General features: G+C 37.8%; 1 protein-coding gene across 1 annotated transcript in view; it reads left to right on the top strand.

The window, feature by feature from the left end:
* NDUFS4 (NADH:ubiquinone oxidoreductase subunit S4) overlaps window positions 1–10331 on the top strand; it is a 128107-nt gene that overhangs the window by 84067 nt on the left and 33709 nt on the right. The window contains exon 3 of the mRNA XM_006149018.3: window positions 1–174. Coding sequence (XP_006149080.1) covers window positions 1–174 — 174 coding nt within the window. The remainder of the gene's footprint in view (window positions 175–10331) is intronic.

The raw sequence follows: 10331 nt of genomic DNA, 5'->3' as shown, positions 1-10331 counted from the left end.
GGATATCACTACATTAACTGGTGTTCCAGAAGAGCATATCAAAACTAGAAAAGTAAGGATCTTTGTTCCTGCTCGCAATAACATGCAGTCTGGAGTAAATAACACGAAGAAATGGAAGATGGAGTTTGATACCAGGGAGCGATGGGAAAATCCTTTGATGGGTTGGGCATCAACGTGAGTACTTTAGTTTAACATGAATATTATGTTCAATTCTCTTTTTCTGTGAAGGTTTTTCTCATATATATTAATTTCCAAACTTGTGTATGGTATTATGCTCATGATAGTACAGATAGCCCCCAACTTCACAGTGGTTCGAGTTACAGTTTTTCCACTTAACTAAGATGTAAAAGTGTTAACATTCAGTGAAGTGAAACTATATGAGTACCCATATAACCATGTTGTTTTTTACTCTCAGTACACTGTTCATTAAATTACATGACATACTCAACGCTTTATTATAAAATAGTTTTGTGTGTATGTGTTAGATGATTTTACCCAACCATGGGTTAATGTAAGTACTCTGAGCATGTTCATGGTAGGCTAGGTAAAGCTATGACGTTTACTAGGTTTAGGTACGTTAAATGTATTTTCAACTTAGGATGGGTTTATCAGTATGTAATCTCATCGTAACTTAGGAACGTAGGAATTTGCTTGAGACTGCTAGGTATCACTATACTGCTAGGTATCACTGTTCTTAAAGACAGAGATGTATATATTTCTTTATATATGTACATGTATACTTGTACTCATACAAGTGTAACTCAGCATAATAAACAATCAAAACAATCTTTTTTAGCCACCTGTGGCTTGGTAGTTAATGCACCTGGATCCCACCTGGTCAACCAACCAACCATATAGTTCGAGTCCCAGACCTGGTAGCTTGAAAAATGCTGGATGTGTGTGCATGTGTCCAAAATCCCAAAAGGAGGAAGAAATGAAGGAGAAAGAATTGTGGCATGTCCATTCCTCATGGTGGGATGAGAAGGAGGTTCTTTCTCACTTTCTCTCTCTCTGTCTCTCTAGTGAGTACACCCTCTGGCTATATATATATATATAAAAATCTTTTTCTAAGTACTCTTTATCAGGCAAAAATGACTGACACTATGAGGACTGTTAGCATGGTATGCAAGCTGTATACCTGAGTATATATTAGTCTAAGATACTATGTGAATGATGATGATTAATTTCGTGAACTTTAAATTGTTTTTAAATTTAAACTTTTTAATATATATTGGGATCATCAGAAAAGTCATGATGTATTTTTCTATGTTTTTCTATGCAAAAATGCTTCATGACTTTTTCCGATGACCCAATATTTTGTTTGTAAAGGTGGATAAGAACTAGGTAAGTTTAGAAATTAGCTAAGTTGAGGAAAATTTGTAAGTTTCTAAGATCTTATGACTAATAACTTTTTATAATACATTGGAATACTTATAGCATCAGTGATGTCAGTAATTGTCTTGTTTTAGAGAAGTATGTTTATCCTAGTGCATTATTTTGTTACTAAACAAAAATACCCGAGATAAAGGTTTATTTGGCTTACGATTCTGGTGGCTGGAAAATCTAAGAGCATGGGGCTGGCCTTTGGCTGCCCTCTTGTCCTCTGTCACAACATTGTTGACTAAAGAAGGAAAGTCAGCAGTGTGTGCAGAGTGAGAGACCTGAGATTGACCCTGTGAACTGTTCTTTCTTTTATAAAAATCTACTCTCATGGGAACTAATCCCTTTCCACCAGATTGAGTACTTACTCCCACAAAACAACATTAATAGGGTTGGTAAACCCATGATCCAAATATTGTCCACTAGACCCTACTTCTTAAAGATTTCATAATCTCTCAGCAACATTACACTGGGGATCAAGCTCCCAACACATGAATTTTAGGGGATAAACCATACTCAAGCCATAGCAATATTTAACATTTTTTTCCAGTTTATGTGCCTGAGAGGATTTTTGTTAAAATTTTGCCATGTTGCAGTTTAAATGGAGTTAGATTTTATTAGGCAAATTAGATGTAGTTTTTTAAGTTTTTTTTTGGTATCCTTTAGATTTTTTTGTTTCATGTAATTTATGGTGTCCTTTTTATAAATCACATACTTTTTTTTTAAGAAATTTTTTATTTAACTTTATTTATTTACTTAGTTACTTACTTTTTAATTTGACCAGAGAGGGACAGAGTGAGCGACAGAGAGAGAAAGAGGGGAGATGGGAAACCAAGCCACCAGGTCCAGGACTCGAGCTGTGGTTGCCCATATGGGAGTCCAGTGCCCTCAACCACCATGCCACCTGCCGACCCCAAAAATCACATGCTTCTAAAAACTGAAGAAATTTATAAGGAAAATCTTCATTATACCAGTGATTGAGTCACATGAGAGCTATACCCCAGACTGGTAGTGCATTTCCAGCAACACCCAGTTGTTATTGTTTGAGTATTTGTATACTCAAAGTTGTTTTGGTATAGAAACCTTATATTAGAATATAAGTTTGAGTGAAGTTGAAGAGAAAAAACGTTTTAAATGAGAGAGAGAAGAGGGGAAGGGGAGGAGAGAGAGAGAGAGAGATTTTTAACAGTTTTTGCTATGTGGTAATCTTCCTGCCCCAGCTTCAGTCAGGTAGGATTACAGACACCATCCTGTTTAGGTTGGTCCAGGAAATGAATCTTGGCCTCTAATAATCACTGAGCCTCACACAGGAGCCCCCTATTGCTTGGACCAAAAAAATAACATAGTTACTTCATATATATCACAAGGTTTGTGGCTGAGGCACTTATAACAAAAGCTAAACACAAGAATAGCATGTAAGTTCATTTAATGTAATGTTTTTAAAAAGAGAATTATACCATAGGGCTCGTGCACTTGCTGGAGAGACAGAAAGTGAGAAATCACCCCCACACCCCACCCCACCCCACCCCCCGCCCAGGGCAGATGGCCACACCACAGTCTTTTCTCCTCTGTTCTCCTCCTGGTATCTTAGACACACACGTACACATGCCTGGTGTGATTTTCAGGCTAACGGCTCCAGGACTCAAACTGTCATTGGCCACAAAAGAGTCTAGTGACATAACCACTATGCCATCTACTGGCCCCCATTTAATGTAAGTTTTATGTGACTCAGGAGTGTTCAGAAATTATGACCCAAAGAAACTTCTGCAGTTGTATAAGTTTGATGAAGAGTGAACAATCATGCATGAGTCTGGTTGGATAAAGGGAGTATGATTTAATGGTAATAAACCGGGGGAAACTTAGCAAGGACTGGCTTATTCAGATTCTTGTCTATGTTCCTGTGTCTTCAGAGATAAGGGCATTCCTTCCCTTGGTTCTAGGGTGGACACCTCTAGAATGAGAGTCTTATGACCTACTTCAGAGGAAGGTCACAAAATTCTGTTATGGCTTACTTCGTGGGGAAAGTGCAGGAGAAGGTCAAAAAGACCTTCTCGGTTCTGTTTTCTCAAATGCCAAGGTATTATATTTTGGGGTACTTGTCCTTTACCCTATTAGTGGTTGTTTTAATAAGTTGCATTCTGCTATGCCTTCATAAAGGTTCACACAGTCATTATTAGAGCATTGTCTAGAAATAAACTAAACACAATTAAATTTTGAAATAGTGATTGATTAATATCTTACATCCCTAGGAGCAAACTGTAACTGAACTATTATGCATGAATATGGAAATACTGCTTTTATTACATGCTGATCGAAAACGAGATGTACTACCTGGTTGGGAGACAGAGTTCTTTTTAAAATATAGTTTTTTTCCAAGTAAAAAGTATTTCTGAAATGATAAGACCCTGTCTACAACTGATTTGTCTGAGGCACTGTTTTGAATCTTGAGTATTAAAAGTAACTTGTTACTTCTCTTTGTTGTGATGTTAACAAATAATCACTAGTGTGAAAAATACAAAAGAAAAAAACTATGGTTTAAACAGTTTATTTGATTAGAACAGACTTTATTTCCCATATTTACTGATGCTTGAATTTGTTTTATATTTTGTCATCTTTCAAAATTTTTTTTAAGAATTATTTTATTTAACTTTGTTTATTTCTTTATTTTAATTTGACCAGAGAGGGACAGAGTCAAAGAGAGAGAGAGAGATAGCAAGTGAGAAACCAAGACGCCAGGTCTAGGACTTAAACCAGGATTGACCACATGTGGGAGTCCAGCGTCCTTAGCCACCATGCCACCTGCTGGTCCCCATCTTCAGAATTTTAATGACACATGGGGCCAGCAGGTTGTGTGGTGGTTGGGGCACTGGACTCCCACATGGCCAACCTCGTTCCCATCTCAGACTTGGCAGCTTGCTTTCTCACTTCCCTCTCTCTCTGTCTTACTCTGGTGAATTAGAATAACAATAAGAATGAATAAAATTAAATAAATAGTTCTTTAAAAAAATTGAAAAGGAATTCGGGACCAGCAGATGGTGTAATGATTACATTACTGGACTCCCACATAGTTGATCCAGTGGCTTAAAACTCACTCTAGTTGCGTGTGTATGCATGCCCAAAATCCTGAGAGGAGAATGAAGAAGGGATTGTGGGATGGCCATCCCTCCTGCTGGGTGATTTCTCATTTCCTATCTTTCTGTGTCTCTCTGGCAAGCACACTAACCCTATAGCAAAAATGTCTCTTAAAAAATAATTTTAATAGTCAAAAAAAGATAATATATTCATTATTGCTTGGATATAATTCTGAATTTCTTTGTACATTTTGCTGTTTTGCATTATATGTGTGTGTGTGTGTGTGTGTGTGATAGAGAGAGAGAGAGAGAGAGAGAGAGAGAGAGATTTCAGAGTGGGTCTCACTTAATCCTCCTGTCTCAGCCTCCCAAGTAGTTAGGGCTGGTTACCACACCAGACTTTATAGGGTGGACCAGGAATAGAACCTGGGCCTCACATGTGACCTCAGTCTGCCAAGCAGTGATATTCAGGACACATTATCAAAGCAGGGCCATTTTCGTGAAGTATTTTAAACCATTTTATAAATGATTAGAATTGTAAGCTAAAGGTTTCTTATGATCATCTCCTTTAAAGTTCATTATTTAAATAAGAAATAAGGCTGGGGGGACAGCAGGTGGCATGGTAGTTAAAGGCTCTGGACTCCCAACCATGGTTCAAGTCCTGGACCAGTGGCTTGCTTTCTCACTTTCCCTCTCTCTCTCTCTGATCAAACTGGAAAAGAATAATGATAATAAAGTTAAATAAAAAATAATTCTTTAAACAAAAAATAAAAAGAAAGAAAAGGCTGACCTAGTATGGTGGTTAAGCTGTGTACATTGGGAGCCAGATCCCACATAGCCCACTGCAGTTTGAGTCCACTCCTAGAGGCTTGAAAAACAAACCAGGTGCAAAACCTGACAGGATGGAGTAATGAAGAAGAAGGATTGCTATTTGACCATACCACATTGGGAGATGCCTTCTCTTTCTTTCTGGCAAGCATGTGCTCCCTCTAGCAATGAAGAAAAAAATGTTTAAAAAAAAAAAAAAAAAACCTGGAAACAGCAGGTGGCATGGTGATTAAGGTGACACACGACTGACCACAGTTTAAGTCCTGGACTTGGCAACTTGCTTTCTCACTTTCCCTCTCTCTGTGTGTGTCTCTCTCTGGTCAAATTAAAATAAATGAATGAGTAAATAAAATTAAATAAAATTTTTTTTAAAAAAAGAAATAAACCAATATCCAAGATAAATTAGCAGATTTATTTTAATTTGTTTATATTTCAGCCTGATTACATTTCATTTTATATTATATTCTAACATTAATAAGTGAAAAACAGGGACCAGCAGATTGTGTAATGGTTACATTGTTGTACTCCCGTGTAGTCGACTGTGGTTCAAGTACCAGATCCGGCAGCTTAAAACTCATGCTGGGTGTGTGTACGTGTGTGCCCAAAATCCTGAGAGAAGAGGGGGAGGGGGGCAGGGATTGCAGCATGGCCATTCCCCATGGTGGGTGGGAGGCAATTTCTCTCTTTCTATCTCTGTGGCCAGCACATGTGCTCTATAGCAAAAATCTCTCTCTCAAAAAAAGTGAAAAACATTGGAACCAGCAGTTAGTATAATGGCTATGTTGCTGGACTCCCATATAGTCGACTGTGGTTTGCATCCCAGACCTGGTGGCTTAAAACTCAACGCCGGGCACGTGTGTGTATGTGCCCAAGATCCCAAGAGGAGAATGGAGAAGAAGGGATTGTGGTGTGGCCATCCCCCCTGGGGGGTGATTTCTCACTTTCTGTCTCTCTGTCTCTCTCTGTCTGTCTGGCGAGTGCACGCGCCCTATAGCAAAAACCTTTCCAAAAAAAAAAAATGTGAAAAACATTTTTAAAAGTTGACTAGATATGTCCATGAAGATTGTCGTTTTACTTTTTATAGAGAGGATTACTTTATTTAATGGGAAAAAGAGAACATTAATATTTTAATGTGACTTTCGCTAAGGAATGATTTTAGGGTTTGTTGAAAGAGAAATGACTGTCCATTCTATACCTAAAATATATTTGTTTCCAAAGCCACGAAGTTTCCTGATATAGGGAATTTGAGACTTAACTACATTCACTTCCTCTGATAGATTACCTCAGGCTACAATCCACCAATATCTATCTAAGGACTTAACAGACACTTAGGCCTGATGATGTAGGAATATTACAGAAGAGTTAGAAGTGTGTAGCATAAGAGACCTGGCAAATACAACCACTGTTGAGATTTGTAGGATACATCTTCTTGAGCAATAGAGGCAGTGGTAAATGGAAAAGGTAATTTTACAAAGTTACTATGGTAATTTTCTGACAGAACCTTAAAGTCTTAAATACTTTCCCATATGTTTTCCAGTGGTGGCCAAAAGGAAGGTTGCCATTATAAAAGTGGACTTCATGACTGAATATGTTTTTTGTTTTTTTAAAAACATACCAAATATATTTCATTGTTATCTATCTATAGTATTTTTTTTTAGAGGTTTATGCTATAGGGTGCGTACACTTGCCAGACAAACAGAGACAGACAGAGAGATAGAAAGCGAGAAATCACCCCTCAGGGGGGATGGCCATGCCGCAGTCCCTTCTCCTCAATTCTCCTCTCGGGATCTTGGGTACGCATGCACACGTGCCCAGCGTGAGTTTAAGCCGCCGGGTCCAGGACTCGAACCGCAGCTGACTAAGTGGGAGTCCAGCGACATAGCCATTATGCTAACTGCTGGTCCCTATTTATAGTATTTTTAAAAATCAGTTTTAAAAAGCCTCTTTTGTTCACATGTGCGATTTGAAGGTAAATGTGTTTGATCTTTACTTTTAGATTTTTAGATTCATGTTTTTAAAAAATTCTTTCCTTCATGAGTAACAGGGTGAGACCAAGAGTCAGATGGTCAGGCATCCTCAACCAGGTCTTCTTGCCATGATCCACACTCAGCTTTAGCCATCTCAGGATCAGGGACACTTTTGTGCCTGGAGTGTTCAGGGAGATCTCCTGATGTGAACCCAGAACCTTTCCATGTGGGTCAGCCTTGCAGAGGGTTATCTGGTCCCTAAATTCATATTTTTAACTATATTTACATTTATTTTCTCATCTAAAGTGGAGCTTTTCTGTTAAATTTTTTATTATCTGAATCTTTTATTTATGTATCAAACTTGCTATGGGACATGTTCTCTCACCAGCAAGAGAGGGACAGTGTCTCCCCCCTCCCCCAGAGGCCACTCTGCAATCCCTTATCCTTCATTCTTCTCTGCAGATTTTGGGTACACATGCATATGTGCCTGATGTGGTTTTCAGTCTGCTGGGTTCAGGACTCAAAATGTGCCATGTGGGATCTAGCCGATTTACCACTTTGCCATCAGGTAGCCCTTATCTGAATCGTTAAATGTTAGAATTCAAAGGTAAAAGGTTTATCTTTGTGTAAACATTAGAAATTTCTTAAGATACAAAACCATCTCTTGGGTTTGACCTAAGGTTTACTGTTTAAATCTCCATAATTGGGCATGGGGATTCAGAAGGGGCAAGATGAGTCATCCCCATTTAATATTGTAGCTAATTACAAAGATTACCGGTTATTAATCTCATATTTCTTGACAGTCTTTTATCTCTTAGATTGATAAATTCTTTTCATTTAGTTCTTTAAGCAGGACATTAATTTTGATAAAAATGTAAATATAAGATATTAATGTTTTTTCCTCAGTTATATTGTACATTGGAGATTGAAATTCAGTGGTCACTGGACACAGTACTTTGTTAATTTAATCATATTATAAAAAATATGACATCCATGTCTAATTTTTAAAATAATTTTTCACTGGAGAATTATGAACCTGGCATTCAACTTCTGGGAACAAGAATTTGTTCCATGTCATCATGGACATAGAAGGTCATCTAATTTAAGCAGAGGTGTACACTAATTTAGATGTTGCTAATTCTCTCAGAGCCTAACTATTTACATAGTATACTTTATCCTCAGGCCTTAGTAAGTCATCAAAGTAGACATCATGCTTAGCTTGCAGACAGTCCATTTACAGACCGTCCTTTTACTCATAAATAAGTAGCAAATGCAAGTATTTATGATCTTTACCACCTTTCCCACTTACTCTGCTCTACCATGTTACAAAGGCACTTTTCAAATTTGCTTTAATCAGGTGCTCAGTTTTATTGAATTCTTTATAAGTTTTTATCAGCTCTTCTATTAGTTTTATTAAGTAAATAAGTAATGTGCACTGTAGATTTGAACAATATAGTTATATGTAGAATAAGCCATGAAAGTTACTCCTCTCCCTTCTCTCCTCCTGTCCTCTTGACCAGAAACCCCTTTTCTCCATAGAAGTAAACCCTGACAACAATTATATATGTATCCTTTTTTTTTTTTTTTTTAATTTTGCTAGAGGGCATGTGTGCTTGCTGGAAAGATACAGAGAGCATGAGGGAAGGAGAATGAGAAAGTGCTCTTAAGAGGTAATGGCCACACCACATTCCCTTCTTATCTCCTTTTAGTATTTTGTACAGACATGCACATGCACCCAGGGTGTTTTTGAAACTATCAGGTCTGGAACTAGAATCACACTGTCCCTGTGATGGGATCCAGCCACCTTAATCACCATGCTAATGGCTAGCCTCAGACATTTTTCAAGGTATTTATATGCATATATTTGACTTTATGTGTCTTTTAATAAAATTAGGTTAAAATTTGTTAAAAAGAATTATTTAATATTAATTTTTGATTTGCTATAGGGCATGTATGAGAGGGAAGGGGGGAGGGAAGTGAGAAAACAACCCTCTAGAACTGGGACTTGAACCAAAGATGACTATGTGGGAGTCCAGTACCTTAACCACTATGCCACTTGCTGGTCCTAGTGATTTTCCTAATATAAGTGTTTCTCAGTTTTTTTAAGGATTATTGGTACTGGGACCAGCAGATGGCATAATGATTACATCACTGGATTCCCATGTAGTAGACCATGGTTCACATCCCGGACCCAGCTACTTAAAACTCACACCAGGTGTGTGTTGCATGCATGCCCAAGATCCTGGGAGAAAAGGATTATGGTATGGCCATTCCCCGTGGGAGGTGATTTCTTGTTTTCTGTCTCTCCAGCAAGTGTTCATACCCTATAGCAAAAAAAGAAAAAAAGAATATTGATACTTTTTTTTTTTTTTTTTTTTGCCAGAGAGCATATATTCTTGCTTGAGAGAAGAATAGTCAGAGACAGAGAGAAAGGAGGAGAAAGCAACCCCCCAAAAAGTGTGGTCACCCCACAAACCTTTTTTCTCTATCCTGCTGGGATTTTGGGCACGCATGCATACATATCCAATGTGCTTTTCAAGCTGCTGGGGCCAGGATTTGAACCAGGATATGTTGTGCTATGGGGCTGGACCAGGTATTTTAGTTTTTATTGATATTTTGGATGAGGTTTTTTTCATTACATTTTCTGGTTTAGTATTGCTAATATTTAAAGTTGATATTGCATATTACCTTATAGACTATCTTATTAGCTCTCATGGATTTTCAAGGAATGCACTTTGATGGCTAGTTGTATAATCTAAAAATAGTGGCCGTTTTCTCTTACAGCTAATGTTTTATTTTGCCTTATTGTATTGGCTAGAATGTACAGACAGACTGTTGTGGTACAGCAGTACCACAGAAGGATCTCTTGCCACAATCCCTCCTTCAGACTTTAAGCCAGTAAGGATCATAGGCATGCCCAGCATATTCTTGTCGACTTGGGAGCCTAACCCTTATTTTCCATATAACGTCTAACATTTTAGCATTGCTTTTATCATGGCACCACTGTGACAGGACCTGGCAAGTAAATTTCAACTTGACTTTTGGAGGAAACATTCAAAACACAGCAATTGCTTTAAAACAAAAA

The sequence above is a fragment of the Tupaia chinensis genome, unplaced genomic scaffold (genome assembly GCF_000334495.1).
Source record: "Tupaia chinensis unplaced genomic scaffold, TupChi_1.0 Scaffold000251_1, whole genome shotgun sequence".
Classification (NCBI taxonomy): domain Eukaryota; kingdom Metazoa; phylum Chordata; class Mammalia; order Scandentia; family Tupaiidae; genus Tupaia; species Tupaia belangeri.
This window is presented reverse-complemented; position numbering and strand designations above follow the sequence as displayed.